Here is an 18,780-nt window from a genome sequence, read left to right as displayed (position 1 = left end):
ACAGGTAAACATAAGCTGAAGATGACAACACTGAGAGGCAGAGTAGGCAGATAGCTGACTGCCATAACAACGATTCAGGCCCTTACTGCATCACCAGGTTTCCTCACCATTCTCTAGAGTCAATATTTTCAATATTTATTGCCTGTATTTACATAACTGAGCCAATACTCATGCTGTGTAGCAGAGTCCTGATGCCTTTTATTGTCAGCTGATGTCTTATTTTTCCTCTCTCCAACTGATTATTTTAATCCTGAAGCTAAATTCTAAACATCTATTTCCTCCAGGATAGTCATGGACCCAAAGTCCAGCCAGCTCTAAAGCCTGAGCAGTCTGTGGGCCGGTTTACAACCTGGTGGACCCCTTGATGGATGACAACTCCTCCTTGCAGTTTTGCAGGCTTTCCTCCTCTTCCTACAATTTTTGCCTTCCATTCTTTTTTTCTATTCACTACTGTCATAGACCTTCTTGAGAGCCATCACTGTTTTGCTTATAGTTCTAGATCCAAATACAGGATTTCATACCTCCAAAAAGAGAGCCTCTCCTCAGTCTCACTGTCTTCTGTGCTCTCCCTTGAAGAGGCGTCCAAATATATATAAAGGGCAAAATGGACTGTACCAAACATGTATTATGTACTTTGAATGGTTTTATGCTTTACTTGCTAGTTTATTTAGGTTTTTTTGTTTGCTATGACTTTTCCCTCCTCTTATCTATTTGATTTTAGCCAGAAGCAGAAACATGTAGAGCTTACACGTAAGAAGTATTTAAGTTTTAGCTAAGGATTCTGAGAAGTCTCAGCAAACAGCCACACCTCTTTGTTCTGAAACCTAAACAAAAAAATTAGTGGCTTCTACTACTGAAAATAGGTCTTTTCTGAAATCCATGGCATCCTGTGGTGGGGAGAGAGGAGGATTAAATGTTTTAAAATAGTTTCTTTCCCTGGGAAAAAGCTGCAAGCTGTTTGTATCACAGAGAAAAAAAAAATCTAAAAAAAAAAAGAAAAGCTAGAAACTATTTCTGGTTTTATGTGTTTGGAAGAGAAGGCTAAGATCTATTTTACCTTAGGGGACTGTGTGGTGTCCTGTGGTAGATGATATCTGAGATTTTTTCAGTTACGCTACTTTTAGACAGAACACTATTCGCTGTTAGTGATTATGGTCCCTTTTTCTGGTGTATCTGATTGTGGTAATGTTACATGGCCAAAGCCAGGCACTTAGTCAAGCCAAACAACTCTGGAAGAAAGAAATTGTGTGGTGGCTTGTGGCTGACACTCTTTGCTGGAGCTCTCCAGCCCATTTCCCACCGCTAACCGTGGTGAGGCTGATTTGCAACAATCCCTGAGATGGACACCAGTGACAGCTGAATGAAGCTGAAGTGGATCATGGCACTGTGCGTTGTTTTTTCCCCCTTGGGAGGTTTTAACCACATTTTTAACCTATTTTGATATAGGAACAGGAAGGTTTTAGGTAGCATGGTTCAGCCTTGTGGTTCCACAAGCCTAATAAACACTGAAGGCTTAAACAAGTACTTAACTATCAGCCTCTTTTAAAATTTTGGAACTTTAGCCATAATTTCCTTGAGACAAACAGAGAGAGTTGTGGTCAAAGTTTGGTGTATTTTCTTCCTTTTATTTGAAGGAGTTCTGCCTTACATGGAAGTTTCTCAGTTTTAGTTGCTTGCCAAATGTGAAGCGCATTTGCTTTCTGTGTAGAAAATAAAAAGACACCCACATTTTCCACTTGTGTCACTATGAATGAGAAGTGCTGGACGAGCTGGAAGTTTTTAGCTTTGTGCAAGAGCCTAAACCTATTTCCAGCCCTGTTTTATTAAGGGAGAACCACATGCCATTGCTATCAGATTGGACTGTCTTATCTCATTGTCCTGGGACTGAAGAAGGAAATAGCACAGTAACCGGCAGTGCTGCAGCCTGTGTTTAGTCTCAGTATGGGTGTCCTGTCATGTTGAAGCTCTCAGCTCCAGGATTTCCTCTGGTCACATTCCCATTTGTAAAATGTAATGTGTCGTGTTTGGGGAACCATATATGCTGCAGAATTTCTCTTTGTTCACCAAGACCACAGTATATCTTTAAGAAAATGGAATCTCAGCTGCTACTATCTTAAAGGGCGAGTGGAGCGAATATCATCCTCAGATGGGATTCATGATTCATTAAATCCAATCTGTGAAGAAATACATCAGAGGATTAGAAGTTAACCACAAGCCCGTTACTTACCTGCTTGCTAGCAGGTGGTGCGTGTGGCATAGTTAATAAAGCTGGGAGGAGCAGAGGCCACCTGTGGACAGTCAGTGTGTTCAGTGCTCCGACACCACAGTGATGGCCATGTTAGAACTGCCGGAAGGAAATGAGTAAATCTTTCTGCATATTAACTATTCTTCAGAGACCTCTAGTGGTTCAAAGACTGCCTTGGGTTTACATGGCAACGTTTTGGTAGCAGGGGAGGAGGGGAGCTGTAGAGGTGGCTTCTGTGAGAAGAGATCAGGAGCTGCTCCCCTGTCAGACCTGCCACTGCTCAAAGGTGAGCCCATCAGCAACTCTGATGAAAAAATGTGAGAGAAGCGGCTATGCAAATGCCAAGGTCAGTGAAGAAGGAAAGGGGAAGAGGTACTCCAGGTGCTGGAGCAGAAATTTCCTGCAGCCCATGGAAAAGACCACAGGGAAGCAGGTTGTCCCCCTGCAGCCCAGGAAGGACCACGTCAGAGCAGATATCCATGCTGCAGCCTGTGGAAGACCCCATGCCAGAGCAGGTGGATATACCCTTAAAGAAGCTGCAGTCCATGGAGAGCCCATGCAAGGAGCAGGCTCCTGGCAGGAGCTGCAGCACATGGAGAGGAAGCCACATAGGAGTAGGTTTTCTGGAAGGAGCTGTGTCACTTCAGTCTGTTCCTGAAGAACTGTATCCCATGGAAAGGACCCATGCTAGAGCAGTTCTTGAAGAACTGCAGCCTGTGGGTAGGACCTCCATTGGAGAAGTTCATGAAGGACTATGTCCCATGGGAGGGAGCACACACTGGAGCAGGGGAACAGCGTGAGGAGGAAGGAGTGGCAGAGACAAAGCATTGTGAACGAATGGCAACCCCTGCACCCCATCCCCCATTCAGATGGCATGAGTCTACGATGTGTCCAGTGTCCTATCTACCAGCCCTGAAAGGATGTCTCAGAAAATGTGTGGCACCTCAGATGTGACTGGATGCACTAGATTGTGTGAATAACTGAATGGATCCCTAATAGATCCCAGACAAATCATATAATTGGAAAACATTCGTATGAAGTAATATGGCTCAAAAATGTAGGGAGTCCAGCAAAATTAGGATCTCTTCTAGGCATAGTGGCTCTGAGGGATAGTGCTGTATGCAGGTTACCACCTTGTAAGAGCACTGGAAATTGTCTGATTTAGTTAATGTTTTACATACTGTGTCGTTGAGGCATTTGCGATGTTGAATAGGATTTTTCATACTTTGGCAGTGCATAGAACTGGAACATGCTCCTTGTTCCAGATTCAGAGATAATGAAAAGATCATCATTTCTCTACCCAGATCTTGCTGTTTAATCAGTTTTCCCTTTGCTTAACCTTAAGATTAGAGATAATTGCTCCTTAATTCTGAAAAACAACCCACTTTGGGAATCTCCATGTGGAGTCCAACTTCAGGTTCCCATTTAATAGGCCAAAACCTGATATGTGAAAACTCAGATAATGTGTTTTTAAAGCATTGACACAGAATAAAAAGAATAAAGTAACTTATAGTTCTTTTGTCTACCAAGTTTGGTGGGCAGTGTTTGTCAAGCAAGAGAATTCTGCTACAGTGCATTTCAGGTTAATTCCTTTTATGTTTTGGTATCTAACACAGCAGCCGAGTGCATTTGCTACTGAAGGATTTTCAGAGTTTCTCTTTTCTTCATTGCAAGTTGAAGCAGTTTGGAAGTAAAAAATTCTGGGTTTTTTTTCTTTATTTTCTAAGATGAGCCTCAAATCTTTTTCATCAAATATCAACAACATTCCTAACTGAATTATTTTCCTGGAGGAACATCCTATGTCCATTCCATCCAACCATTTTTAGGTTCTGTGTTCTCCAGAAATTTCCAATTGGCACTGACTTCTTTTTAATAACTGAGAAGAGAGAAGGGAAAAACAAGATAGAAAAAACCTTTCTTCTGATACAAGTTATTAGATATAAAATGAGGAATCTCTTATGAGGAAAACAGTATGGTTTTTCTATTAGTAGCAAAGAGAAGAGTTCCATTCAGACTTACCTGGCAAAGTTCAGAAAGTTGCAACATACTATTTAACCACTCAAATATATATCTTCTCCCTGTGCAGCCTGTAAAAGTTTGCACTGTGGATAAAGGCCAGGCGTTTTTCATCCTTTCTTCACTGTAAGCACTTTCCTTTTCTCAAGTAATATTGTGAAATTCTTGAGAGCGTTTTCGCTTTTGGTCTTGCACGCCCTACAAAAGCTTCTCTCACAATAAGGATGAGAATATTTTCTATGCTGCTTTATCAGTTATTTCATGAATACTCTGAATGAGGGAACAAAGTATCACCCGCTGACATATGAACCAAAAGAAAAATCATCTGAGTCATTCCTTGCGAATCAATGGTCTAGATTGTCTTTTCAGAACTGCAGTTTTACTTGCAGATAAGTAAGTAAAATACTATTACTGCATCCAATCTCTCTTTTGCCAATTAAGGAGAAATAGTGTAACTTGGATCCTGGTTTTAAAAGTCTAATGTGGCGTGAAATAAATAGCTCTCATGATAGCACAGAACAGAAAAAAAGAAAGATGATTATTAAACTGTGTAAAAGTAATCTTTATTGCTCTATTGTTGTTTTGGCTTCGTTCTGAGACGTGTGGAAGGCTACAGAAAAGCCTAAGCATGTTTCTTGGCAGGTCTTCATAAGCAGTGAGCCCTGTGAAAAGTGAATGTGGAAAGCCCCATGAAATTCATGATTTTGCCGAAAAATTAAGAGCAGGAAAAAGTTGCATGAGACAAAAAAAATCTTCCGCTGTGTTTTGTTTTTGAAAAGCAATGAGCAATGCTGGTGAAGGGGACAAGGGAAGTAGCTTCAAAGGGGCAAAATACCCTTTGTGTTGTTTTGGGATTTTTTTTCTCTATTTTTTTTTTTAAATATCCATGAGACAGCAGCAATAGATGATCCACCTGTTAGTGTTCCACCTGTCAGTACACTTGGTTCTAATCTGAAAGTTGCATTTTTTGTGGCAGATCAGACTGCTTCCCTCATCTGTTTAATGCTTCCTTCTCCTAGCCTTAAAAATTTGAAATGCAGCACCCACGCAGCTGAGGATGTGCCTATCTGTGTAAAAGTATCCACTTCATGTCATACCTCAGTTCTACAGACCACAGAACACTATTCACCTAATTCCTCTGGCTACAATGAAAAGTAAAATCTGATGGCATAAGTGGTTTTCCCTTGTAAATCTGACATAGTCTTAACCTGCCTTTGTCGAGGTGCATTGCGTGTTGATCTCTTCGGCTTTGGTGAAACAGAGTGAACGTGCCTTGATGAAACAAAAAAACGGGATTTGGGATAAAAAAAATGCTTAACTCATTAGAAAAGAAATATATTGTCATTTTCTTGTCTTTTATATCAGCACTTTGGAAACCCTTGTATACACAAATTGGAGCTCTGATTTGAGTATACATAGGAGAGAGGAAAATGAGGAGGTTAGATTGTTTTCTGCGTTTGGGAGAGCATTACACTGAAGTTTTCTGTTGTTTTAGCATGATCAAATGTCTTCAACAAAAAGAATCAGTGCTGCTAGAAGTTGGCCTAAGATTAATGTCCAGTTTGTTTTTAGGTTCACATAGCTATCCAATGAGAAATTTGGACTAGACCTTTAATTGCTGCACAGAGAAGCAGCCCTGTGTCACTCCAAAAAAAACGAGGATCAGATTTTTCCTCTGATACTGACATGAAAGCGGCCAATGAATATTACACTCTCAGGTCTGAGGGCAGATTTTTTGGCCCAGATATTTTCTGAGTGAATAAAATATGAGAAAGTCTTTGTGTAGCTGGTGCCTTGGGTTTTGCTTTTTAGAAAGTGTTTTATTTCCCTGGCATGCTTTCTACAACATCTAGTGAACATTGGTGGAGCCTGAAATAATGTATCAAGAAGAATTCTCTTCCTGAGATGAGGCTGCTCTAGTTGCAAGGCATTCCCAAGTGAGCTCCCTAATGAGTGATAGATCGGAAAAATAACAGGAAGGATCCTTAAACGTTCCAAGTTTTGCATGAAAAATGATAAATTTTTTGGATGCTATGTTTGGTACCTCGCCTAGAATTCTCCTACATTTTGATAGTGGTGCCTTCAGAATGACACAGTGAGTCATAATATTTGACATTTGGGGAGATTTTTACTGGATCTCTAAGCACTTGTCAAGACTGTTGAGAAGAATACTTAAAGAAGAATTATGATTTCCTTTGAGAGTTTATGATACTGTTCTTATTTCTTTAAAGCCTGTTTCCTTTTCTTCAAAACAAACAAAAAGAAATAGAAACTTCAAAAATGTGTATTGACCATTTTTAGTGAAAGGATAGTTGAAGGCATCTGTCCACGCAGTTATTAAATAATTAAATGGTCTTCCAGAAATATTTCCAGCTTTAGATCATTGATTTATTTTAAAGTCACCAGCCAGTTACTTTTTTTTCATGTTTATTTTCACATAAGATTCATAGCACGCAAGGGACTTGAGGAATAACAGGACAACAAACTGGCGGTTGTCCAGGCATCATCGCAAGTTCTGACCCGCTCGCGTTCATGTCTGCCCAAAGGCCAAGGGTGTCACTTGGCTTGTTTGTATTTGGGAGGGTTGGTGGGCAGGGGATTTGGGGATTGCTTAGTAAGCAGAACGATCTCCAGTTCTGCCACCTCAAAAATGCCTTAATAGCTGTCCCCAATGACAGCTGTGCTCGTGTTTGTAAGACTTGAACATCTCTAGTTGCTTTTGAGGAGTAACAAAGTACAATGGCAAACCTCAAGTCCAGCGAATGATCTGTTTCCCTGGTTCCCATGGATTTGCAGCATTCAGTTTCATTGGCATGTCCTCCTTTCTGAGCTGGATGCATTCATTACATTTGCCCAAGGTTTGCTCAGGGATGTAAAAAGACTTGGTAGTATTTAATAGTGGTGGCTTCCCGGCATTCCTTGGCTCCAGATGGAGTTGGTTGTCTTATAGCTGATACTATGAACAATAAACTGTCCACTGCAGATTGCCGTGCCAGACCTCTCTGGTATTGCCAAACCCAGCCTGCTAAAAGTCGAGAGGGTGTGTATGGCACATCAATAGAGGGCTTATGCTGGCAGTACCCTCTCTCAAGCCTCCAGGGCTTATATTCTTGCTCCGCTTTCTCATGCTTGGTAACTCTGAAAAGCAGATAAATTAGGTGTTCCATGTGTGAAACAACAACAAAAAAAGAGTAATTTTTGCAAATATATGTTATACTTCCATTCTAATATGAAGAATCAAATAAAGAGCCATGTAGCTTGTGCTGTAGGGAGGCTGGAGATGTGGGAGAAATAACCTGAAGGAGTGAGCTGGGGGTGTTAACAACTTGAACCATACCTGTCACCACCAGTCATCCACAAAATTGTGCTCTCAGTCATCCCTGCCAGATCACAAGGCTGATAACAGATGGGCAGTTCTGATTTGCATTTTCCATCTGAATTTTGATCTTTGTGGTTTGCTTGGCTTGGGTTTTCAAGTGTTTCTCTGTAGCCACTAGAGTTAGAAATGTAAGGATTTCTGAAAATGGAGTTTCTCCCAAGACAGGTGGAGCTGCAGCTTCATGAAAATACTGCTAGAACATTGCCAGCCCACCAGTGCCTCTCATGTTATCCTTTTTTCCACACTATCCACATGGCTTGTTGCTCATGTGATGGTATGTGTCATGTATAGGCACACGAAATATGCTCAACCTTGAAACCCTGCAGATGTGGTCTTCTGATATAGCTGCATAGGGGACTTTGGGACTGTAGCTTTTGGGGGTTTCTGTGTTGAGAGTACCTGACCTTTGCTTTTCCTGCAAGGCTTTGGGAGGTGTGGGGTAGGTTTCTGTTTGTTTCTTGGGAAGGCAAAGATTTCTGTGGTCTTTGGCTGGATCTCAAATCCTGGGGTACTGAAGTGTAACCTAATAATTTAAGACTCAGAGAAGAGTGATATTTAAATAAACTATCTGGTTTTGAACATTCTAGAACTATTAATTATTAAAATTTATACAAATCCAGGGAGGTGCAGGGCATGTAACACACCATACCTAGAAACAGCTGAGTTGAGCTTACGTGTGATGGGTTCTTTTCTGAAAAGACATCATCTCCTGTGAGCACAATAGAGCTAGTACTTTTCTTATAAATAGTGAATGTTTTATAATTGCATGCAGTCCTAAAGCTGGTTCTTATTATCAAGAGTTGCAGAGGTTTGGGGGGGAGGGTTTGTGGGTTGTTGTTTTTTTCCAGAATGATGTCCAATCACCTTCTTTGGCAGCGTGTTAACTACAGCTAAAATATATTTCAGTGTGAAAATGTTATGGTCTAATGAGCAGCTTCACTTTTGTGTCACTTTCTTGCTTTGATATAAGAGGTTCTGGGTCAGGAACTGCCCATCTGATCCTTAGTCTGTCTCCAAGTGGAATTTATCTGTCAGTACTTTTTATACCAGCCTTTCAAATTCTTGTGATAGAAACAGTACAGTCACTGTAGGTCAAAAGAGCCCAATTTAATGAAGTCTCACATGCCCTCACAAGCAATATTGCCATTTCCTGCTGAACTACTGAGCTGTCTCCATTTGGGGAGATTCACCATCCCTGAACATCGTGGTTGAAGCTGGTTCAGGATTGTCCAAGTTGTGTTACAGCTTTATGACTTTTTCCTTTGCCTCAGGTGAACTGTGTGATGAGGTGATTAACCACTGTGTTCCTGATCTAAATCCGTGCCAACATGAGTCCAAATGTCTTCCCCTTGACAAAGGAACCAGGTAAGCATGTGCATATATTGGTCTCCACACATTGGGAAGATCCATCCGTTGGCTTGACTAGGGTTGAACTGGCAATGAATTTGGGGTAAAAATCATCAAAATTAGTGCAAGTAGTGCAAGACCATATATACTTCAAACCATGTCACATTTTAATTTTAATTCAACTGTACATACTTTTCTAGATTTCTGTGGTTACTTGAAAATAATGGATGCAGAGAAATTATTTGGGAATGGCGCATGGCAAAAGGAGTTCTTCTGGAACAGTTACTGCAAAGTATCTTATCCTGCATCAGAAACTAAGGACAGTTTCCTCATGCATTCCTTAGGGCATCTATCAATTCAAGCAGCATTACAGGAGCTTTAACAGATGTAACTCAGCTCTCCTCAGCCCATGCTGGCTCCATGTTTAAAATCCAGTCCCTATGCTGACTGCTGAGAAGGGAAAGATAAACTTGTGGCCAGAGCATAAAGCTGCAGGTCAGGAGTTTTCTGTTGTATTCCCACTTTAGCCGTTGTCTTTGGGGATGGCTGGCGGGCTTGGGATCCACTGGCAAAAGCCAGCCTGGACTGCAGTGGGGCTCCTCTCTCCACACTTCCTCACCTGGGCAGCAGCAGAAAACAGCTGAACTGGACGACTCTTGCTCACGAGCCACCTTCTTCCATCGGCTACAGAGGCGAGCCTTCCTCGGCTCACGTTAGGTTTTGTGAAGTCTCCTGTGTTTGCATTTGCGTATTGAGAATGACACCGACTGTTTCACAGGGGCAAAGGAAACCTCATGTTTTAAACGGCAGTAAAACATCTGGAGGTTTGGGGCTTGGGGTGTTTTGAGAGGCGCATAGTAGCAACGTTCATCATTCGTCTGAAGAGGGAATTTCGGAGCAATTTAGCAAATAGAGACAGTCAGTTGAAAAGTCAAGCTCTATAGAAAGCTTGTCAGGAAAAGATCTTTGAATCAAAGAAGTAAGAAAAGAGGACAAATTCAAGAGTCTGTGCAGCTGTGAGCTGCGTTTTGCTCTTTCCACTCAGACTGTTTTTGCAGCCACGATGCAATCCTGGGGACTCATGGATTCCCTCCTGGGAGGGAGGACTGGGGCTTGTTGAGGGACACCCTCACCCAGCACACCCTGCATGACTCAGGGGAGAGACGGAAGCACTCTTTGGTCTTCTCGGTAACGTGCAGTTGGCGTCAGACTGTGTCCTGTGAAGCAACCAGCATGTCAGAAGAGTATAAACTAATACACAGAACGTTTCAGGACAGTTGAAAGGAAATGAACCAAAATTTTAGAGACGCTGGCTGTCTCAGGGGCAGCTGAATCTGTGCTAGACAGTCAGTCTGTACAACTCAAGCCTTTCTTTTTGGTGAAAAACCTCCAGACAGAAATGTTTCCGACTCTTGAGGAAGATGAAACTATTAAATGATTAGGACAGTTCCTGAAATGATGCACAGGGACTGGGTAAGGAGGTGTGTACCAGTACATAAATAGTCCCTGGTGATCTTTCCAGCTTTCTTTCCTAGTTAATCCATCATTCAGCTAATCCAGTAGCTACATCATGCTACGAGGCAAAGGCTTGTAACTCAAATTACCTTATGTTGTTAGATGTATGAAGGGATGGAGACAGCTGTGGTCCTGAATGGTTTTACCCTTGCTAGAGGCATTTTCATACCTGTCACCCAAATAATTGAGTAAATAAGACACTTTTTCTTGCTTGCTTGCTAGAAAAGTGTTCTTCATAGTGGGGCCATTAGCCCTTGAGGGAAGCATAAATAACTACTTTTAAGTATTTTCCACTACTGTTTGTTGTGTTGTTCTTCCCACTATTCATAGAATGCGACACAAAAATTCAGAATTTCTTTACTTCTGTCCCATTTTGCTTTCTGGCAGGTCAGATTTGAGAGGTGAGAGGTTGTGAATGTAGATTTGTCCAAGTATTGCTTTTTCTTTCATGTTTTAGTTGCACCAAGCCATTCAGAAATGGGCTGAGAGCCCTCAGTAGCTTTCACAGTGCTGGGTTTCACCAAAACCCACCTCTGGTCCTGTGCTCTTACTGATCCCTTGAGCAGTTTGATCTTCTGACCTGTGATGTGCCATACATTTAGCATGTAATGGTGCATTATAATGCCCCATGCAGAATGAGTCAGGCTCAGGCACCAGTCTTCTGCTCTGCTTACAGAGGTGGGGAATATTAATGGCAGGATTCAGGCTTGTTCCTGAGCTGACCATCCACTTGTCAGGTTTGTGCCCTGGGTATGTGAGTAGGACACACCAGTGAAGGGTATCATAGCAGCAAGGGCATCAGTCAGTCTGTCCGTCCTGCCTTCAGTTCTCGTCAGTCTGCAGCTCTGCAGAGAGAGGAAAAGATGACAAAGACAGGAAAAAAAAAAATAGGAAGCCAAGTTATTTATTGATATGGGGAGGGAAATTCCATTCTGGCCCTGCAATAGAAGCCATGATTCATGGCTTTAATACAATAGACATTGAGTGCATGCAGATGCAAATCCCCTTGGATAGGCCAACATTTTAAATACCACTTGACATGTTTGTAGGCTCTCTCTGATACTGGGAATGTTGCCATCACTACAAGGCTGTAGCAGAAAACAAGATTTCAACTGTACTGGTGTCAGATGGTCACTGGGACATGAGATAACTGATCTAATCGCATAAATTAATCTCTTACCAGGATTTGAATATGAAAGTTTCTTTGCCTTCTGCTCTACTACATCATGCTTTTACTGACACTTAGTCACGTTCTGGCACTGTATGGGATAGGGATGGAGCTAATGTGCCATCGTCCCCTGGTAGGGGAGACCTTGGGTTTCTAGGAGGAGGCTGGGTGAGGCACTCGTGTGGCTGAGTTTCTCACCTGCAACGCTCCAGATATGCATTTTTTGGTAGCTTCAGCCTAGATGTGACACACTAAGAGCTCAGGCATGACTGACCCAAAAGGAATTCCATGTTTCTGAAGGGAAAGCCAAGCTTGGAAGCAAACTGGACTATTTCAGTGTGTGCTTGGCTGCACAGAGCTCTTTGCTTTCTAAGCTAAAATTGCAGGTGGCTTTCCTCACTTCCAGCTTCCACATCTTTATCGTGGTGTTACTATAGAAGAAGAGTAGCTTTCTGTATGCCAGAAAACAAAACAAAAATCAACAACAACAAAAAAATCATTTAACACAATAAAGTGACTTCTAAAAAATAACTTAAGGAGAGGAGCATGTTTTTCCATTCACTGTATTGATGTTGGAGCATGGTATAAATATACTTTATTATTCTAAAGCTTGGAATTATTACCTGACAGCTTAAAATGCTGATTTAATGCAGCCCTGCAGAGAAAAGTGGTGGTTCTGTCATTACTGAGATAGCCAATACACATCATAAAATTGATGCATGGCAGCCCTGAATAAGGAACTGCACATCGTTCATTATTACATCACTTTATATTAGGACTGCAGGGATCAATAAAAAGCAACAGGATTAAATGCTGCCAATTCCCCCCACAAAGTCTTTTGATTGACGTTATTTGCTTGCAGGTGTGACTAAAAGGTTGCCAAAAAATGTTGCCCACTTCTTATGGTTTGGGGAAGGAACGCTTTTTGCCTTTTGCTCTGTTTTGTCACCTCCATTATGTTAATCATAGTATTCCCTGAGCCACCAAGGTGTAAAAAAGCAATTCAGACGTGCAGAGCTGGAACATCAACCATCCTGTGGCTGCAGAAGGTCATGATGGGGGCCTCTCCTGGAGGGAGGATGGAGGAAAAAAGTATATGCATCTGCATAATGTTATCCATCCTACAGTCTGCAGGTTAATAGACTTTGCCCTGTTTCCTCCTTTTTTAGCCAGTCACAAGCCATGTTTTGAAATGGAGACTGAAGGTCACATTCTTCTCAGTGCTTCAGCTAGATGGTTGCTGGAGTCCTGATGCTGTGGCAGCCGTTCACTGGTCATTAGCAAACGCAGGACCCACCGTTGCACTCTGGCGAGTTTCCCCAACTCGCTGCCTTGCACTGATAAGCTGGCGAGGGGCCAGGAGCCAAAACACACTATCACTCGGAACCAAATTCAGCACAATGACTGCTGCCTGGAAAGTGGAAATATCTTTCCTCATCAGCTCCCATGTGTCCAGTTCCCCTGAAGAGGTTTTCCACAAGGAGCCTCCTCCTGCACTTACTCCATCAGGCTGCTGGCAGGGAAGAGGAGGAGGAGGCCAGCAGAATAGACCGGTGGAGTGGTCGTTTCTCACCTGATGCCGCCTCCCTTGACTTTGTGATGTCTCTCCTCTTCCAGCACTCGGTGGCAAGCACACTGGGTCCAGAGAAGGGGCTCCAGAAAGAGCACAGACCTCTTTTTTATTGCTGAAGTTAACTGTACCTCTTCTGTTGTTTTGGTTTAAGTGATATGCCTTTTGTTTTCCAGATGTGCAGTAACATCCAGCTGGGAGGAGTAAAACGTGTTTTATGGACTAAAGCGTGTTTATGACTAAACATGGTCTACGCTATAGATTCAAAAAGAGGCTGTTCAGCAATCCCAAAAGATCTGTTCCGAGTCAGAGACTTTGGGATGCGTTTTCTATTGTCAGGTTATAAACTTCTGCAAGGCTTATAATAGAAATGCTGATGCAGCCTCTGTAAAACAAACTTGAGAATTGTATAAAATAAAATAAAGAGCCAATGCCTGCGGATTCAGGGGCATCTCGTTGTGCTGCTCCTCTGAGTGGTGGTACCCCATAGCAGCAGGTACACGCTCTGCCTGAGCATCACCACAGGAAAGGACAGGCTTCAACGACAACTTTCCACGGTTGCAGCAGCGTTTGCTGTGCCTTGCAAATGAATGACAAACAGGTGGTGATCTCGAAACTGATGGTCTTTTTCTTCAAATTTGCTGAGTTTTATGGGTTGCTTGCAGACTGTTTCCATTTGGAAGGTGGAACCTTGCTGTGCTCTGTTTAGCTGCACAGGGCTGACCTCAGACACTCAGCAGTGTGCAGACATTGGCAAAATCACAGTCTGAGACATCAGAGCAACTGCCCTTGCAGAATATTGCCTTTTGAGTCTGTAAGGGCAGGGAAGATGTTGTCATCTTTAGCATAATTGGGAGACCACTGTATGATCACCCTTCTCCACAGACTTGGCTGAGGAAAAGCAGTAGTATGGTATGGCTTTGCTTGGCTTGAGTTTAAGCAGATTGCAGAACCTTAACTGCAGACAGACAGAAGGGACTTGAGCATTTCTGATGGCAGGAATTGTGCTCGATGCTTCCAGGAATAATTGCTAACACCTTTCCATCTCAAATTAGATTGGTGCTCGGCTGCCTGTGGGCGCTATTGTTGTGCATGTTGAAACAAGCTATTAACAGCGATCTTCTTGTGTTTCAGATGTGAGTGCTTGCCGGGTTACAGTGGAAAACACTGTGAAATAGATGACGATGACTGCGTGGGCCATAAGTGTCGCCATGGAGCTGTCTGCGTAGATGCAGTCAACGGCTACACCTGCGTCTGTCCCCAGGGTTTCAGGTACGTGAGAGTCAGCTCCTCCCCCAGACTGTCTTCTGTACATAGTGTCGGGGCACTTTCTTTAATTGCTTCCATCCTCAGAGCTAATCAGCCTCTAAATACGGTATCGATCTGTCATTCCTACGTGAATGGATGGCTCGGTGCTTGAAATCTTGTAGCTGAAGTATGTCTTAGCGAGTTAACTGGATACAGGGGATTGATGATTCTTGCTTTAAAAACAGCAATTCCCTTTTGTGCAGTGCTGTGTTAGTCTGCCCGCCTGCCCCAGCCTTTCCTGGTGAAACACTCGGTAATGCACTCACATAAATTGCACAGAGATAGACCCTGCGTGCGCGAGAGTGAGCAAGGGACAATAAAATTACATATATGAACCCTCGCACCTGGCTGCAAGAAAGCACGAGTCTGAAGATTTTATGCCAGTATCTCTGTGCCTGTTGGTGAATGGGCCCAGTACGATTCGGGCTGTAACTTTCCAGTCTCTGACTCTGACAGCTGCCAATATATCTGACTCCTGGAAGTCTCGCTGTCTGTCAAAGATAAGTGTGCTGCTCCAAATGGATTCACTAATCATTGCCTGAGGCTGGATACTGGCTTCCTTCCAGCTAAACCTTTTCCATGTTTGAAATACACACGAGACAAAGAAGGAATACCTGAAAAGATCAGTCTTGACAAAGCAGAAATTTCGTGAACACTTATAAATCATTTTCTCTGCTTTGTATCTGCAACTGTTTTCAGTCTTCTTGCTTTCATCCTTTCTGGTTTGGGGTTTTTTTTTCCTCTCAACACACATTTTTATTGCAAAGCAGACAGAGTTCCCTGAATAGGCATTGATATATAACATGATGTCAGCCCGTGGTTTCACAGAATCAGACTTGTTATTTACAGGATATCAGATATCCTCTGAATTTCAAATTCATACCCTTTTCTCCAGGTTTCATTCTCTGCTTCAATCCCTTTGATGGCCGTAGAGATCTTGCAAATCGGTGACTGGCAGGGATAACAAGTGGCTGTCCCACAGTGGAATTGTAAATGTTCAGTGTTACCTAATTGTTGAGAAATGGGGTTGCAAAGCCGTATCTGGAGTCAAGGGTAACTCAAGCCTGTCATCAGATGGTAGTGACTGGGAGACTTCTGCTGCAGATTGCCCTGATTTTTAAGACATGCCGGTACTAGGCAGTGATGAATGTGAGGGTTTGTTTTTTTTCCAGGAAGGCAGGGTCAGTGTTTGGCAGAGATGTTTTGAGTTGTGACACAGCCCAGCGCAGCAGCAGAGGTAGGTGGGAGACTGGCCTGCGTCCCTTCCTCTGTACCAAGCAGCTCTACTGGCAATTTGATCAGTGCCCTGGGTTGACTGATCTCACACCAGGGACTTCAAGAGCAGAACCTAGAATATCCCAGCCAACTCCCTCACTCAAACAAGGGGGTTTAATTCCACTAAAAGTCCTCCAAGAAGAGGAAACGTCTTTCTACACAAAGCTCCAAAACTCTGCTACTAGCTTAGACTGCACTTCATAGCCCAAGTGAGCAAAGTAATCCTGCTGCCTGTCAACAGCAGAGCCAGGATTAACTTGAGGTCTCCTGCTTACTTTCTTTTTTTCACGCTAGTCCATGCCACCTCCCTAAATTTCCTGTGCAATATGCAAGGGAGCAAGGGTCTTTTAGGAGAAAAACATCACAGTGGGCACGAACAGGTTCCCTCTGCCAAGGTGGAGAGCAAGCTGAAGCCTCTTGTGTTCTCCATGCAGAATAGTCCCTGATATTGTTTGATTTCAGGATTAAAATTCTGCTAACAAAATATGATCTGCTCCTTATTATTTCCATGACTCCAGCCTTTTTTAGTTTAAAGGCCTGCTGCTTTGAAGGGGGTTCTGATTTTTTTTTTCCCTCTTAAGATTGCAATTGCAAAGGTGGTGATTGACAGAGTTCAGCCATCTGATGTTCAGGGTTATAGACTCAACGGTTCACAAAATGTACCCCGGGTTGGGCTGTGTGGCAGGGAGATAACTTTGCAAGTATTTGAAGGCTGCAAGTGTTGGTGAAAAGGAGAGAACACAAGGGGTGGTCTGACAAAGGTAACTAGGGGACCTAAGATGATTAATAAAGTTTTTTGGCTAAGTATCGAGAAGTGGGGTTTCAGAGTGACCTCCCAGTTCTGTGGAGCTTGTGCTGTTGTAATAAATACATAGACCTATAATACTTTTATGGTTGTCGCTATGCTGTACGTCAAAGCCGCTTGGAGTCGCACGTTAATAAGGACATTAAAACTTAGATCCTTGCACAGCTGAGCAATCGGCACTCCGGTAATTCTTAACAACGTAGGGCCTCGTGGGCACAATGACACACCTCTGATGACAGCCTCAAAAAGCAGTAGTACCAACACGCACACACCTGTTTTCCCATCTTTACGTTTCCTGTTCGCTATTCCTGTGTAACTGTGCTCCACGCAGCACCTTTCCTTATCGCTCGGCAACCTTTTGCAATGACATAATACACTCTCTTCCTGAAAAGTTTTCAGTGTTTTCTTCCCAAGAAAACATTCGTTTGCCCCCTGTAGATGAAAACATTTTTGAGAATTTGTGAGCCCCATTGGATAAAACCTGACTTATCAAACCTTCCCTCTGGCAATCAGCCTCGCAGTAGTGTTGTGCTGATAAACGCTGCCCTAGTGGCGGAGCGCACATTGCGACTGCTGGGCTCGAGCGAAAGCGCTGCTCCTCCGTTGCGTAGATGCTTCAGAGTCCCCCACTGGGACAGTTTGCTGCAAGAAACTCAGCAGTGATTATTTAAATAAATGAGATCGTACCAGGCAGAATGGACTTGGCCACGCTATGCAAGTCAGGCTGTGCTCCACTTTCCACTGCTGGGGAAATAAATAGTCTGTATTATTTCTAAAAATATATTTTTAAAAATGTTTTAAAAGGAAAAAGAAAAGGCCTTGACAGATGCTGTTGTAGTGTAACTTGTAGATGCTAGTAGCAGGACAGCTGCACTTGTAAAGCCACCCACTGAAGGGGTTTCACAGCAAGGAAGGGTTGGGCAGGAGCCATACTGGGAGCTGAGGGAATCTTTCAGAGCACAGACACACTGGCTTCTTGCAACATTTGTTTTCTGTTAGTGGATGCTGTTTTGGGTCGCATGGATTTTTTTATATTATTATTTTTAACTTCCATGAAATTAGAATTCTATACACTGACTTTCCTTCTGCTTTCTAGTTGTCTCTCACAGACAAAACAAAATGATTGGCATTAGGTAGAACAAAGCTAATGGGCTGCGTTAGCAGTGCTCCCTTCTGCTGGTCACCTCTGGAAAACAAATTACACCTGACATCAGGCCAGGGGTGACAGCCATCTGTGGGGCTGACCCTAGTCTGATCCCATTGCCGGCTCTCCTGTCGTGTTTGCCAGCCAGCCACAAAGCCCTGCAGTGCAGAGACAGATCACATGCTTCATGAAACCAGGCTTTGAAGGGGCAAGTGCTCCAGTCAGACAGTCCACTGTAGTGCCTGGCTAGCAATGGGGACGTGACACGGACGTGTCCTCAGCTCATCAGCTCTGCCTGGGTCTGACTGCGGTGCTGGTAGGCAGCTGCTACCGTAACCACCTTCAATTGGCAAGAATCGCTTTCTGGGTCTTTCTTCCCATGAGGTTGTTGCTATTTTGTAATATTCCCTTGTTTTCTTGGAAAGGGGAATCCAAACCATCTCTTGCTGAGTGGTGCTATGCCCCTGAGGTGCTGCACTCACCTTCCAGGAACAGGGTGGCCTGTGGGGCTCTGCCAAGAAACTGCAGCAACGGGTCTTGCTCAGGAAGGGAAAGTCTCTGTGCTGGTTTTGGCTGGGGTAGAGTTAATTTTCCTCACAGTAGCTCGGATGGGGCTGTGTTCTGGCTCTGTGCTGGAAACAGTGTTGATAGCGCAGGGATGTTTTAGTTCTGCGGATCGGTGCTTACTCAGAGTCGAGGCCTTTTCTGCTTCTCACCCCACCCCACCAGCGAGCAGGCTGGGGGTGCACGGGGAGTCGGGAGAGGACACAGCTGGGACAGCTGACCCCAACTGACCAAAGGGATATTCCACACCATATGACATGCTCAGCATATAAAGCTGGAGGAAGAAGGAGGAAGGAAGAAACATTCGGAGTGGTGGCATTTGTCTTCCCAAGTCACCATTACATGTGATGGAGCCCTGCTTTCCTGGAGATGGCTGAACACCTGCCTGCCCGTGGGAAGGAGTGAAGGAATTCCTTGTTTTGCTTTGCTTGCCTGCACAGCTTT

General features: G+C 43.4%; 1 protein-coding gene across 1 annotated transcript in view; it reads left to right on the top strand.

Moving 5' to 3' along the window:
- Nucleotides 1–18,780, top strand: part of SLIT3 (slit guidance ligand 3) — a 526,008-nt gene that overhangs the window by 477,239 nt on the left and 29,989 nt on the right. Inside the window, exons 29-30 of the mRNA XM_086621882.1 lie at nucleotides 8,912–9,005; nucleotides 14,375–14,512. Of these exons, the coding sequence (XP_086478008.1) occupies nucleotides 8,912–9,005; nucleotides 14,375–14,512 (232 nt within the window). The remainder of the gene's footprint in view (nucleotides 1–8,911; nucleotides 9,006–14,374; nucleotides 14,513–18,780) is intronic.

The sequence above is a fragment of the Tauraco erythrolophus genome, chromosome 16 (assembly GCF_009769465.1).
Source record: "Tauraco erythrolophus isolate bTauEry1 chromosome 16, bTauEry1.pri, whole genome shotgun sequence".
NCBI lineage: Eukaryota > Metazoa > Chordata > Aves > Musophagiformes > Musophagidae > Tauraco > Tauraco erythrolophus.
Note: the sequence above shows the minus strand (reverse complement) of the source record. Positions and strands in the feature narration are given on the sequence as shown.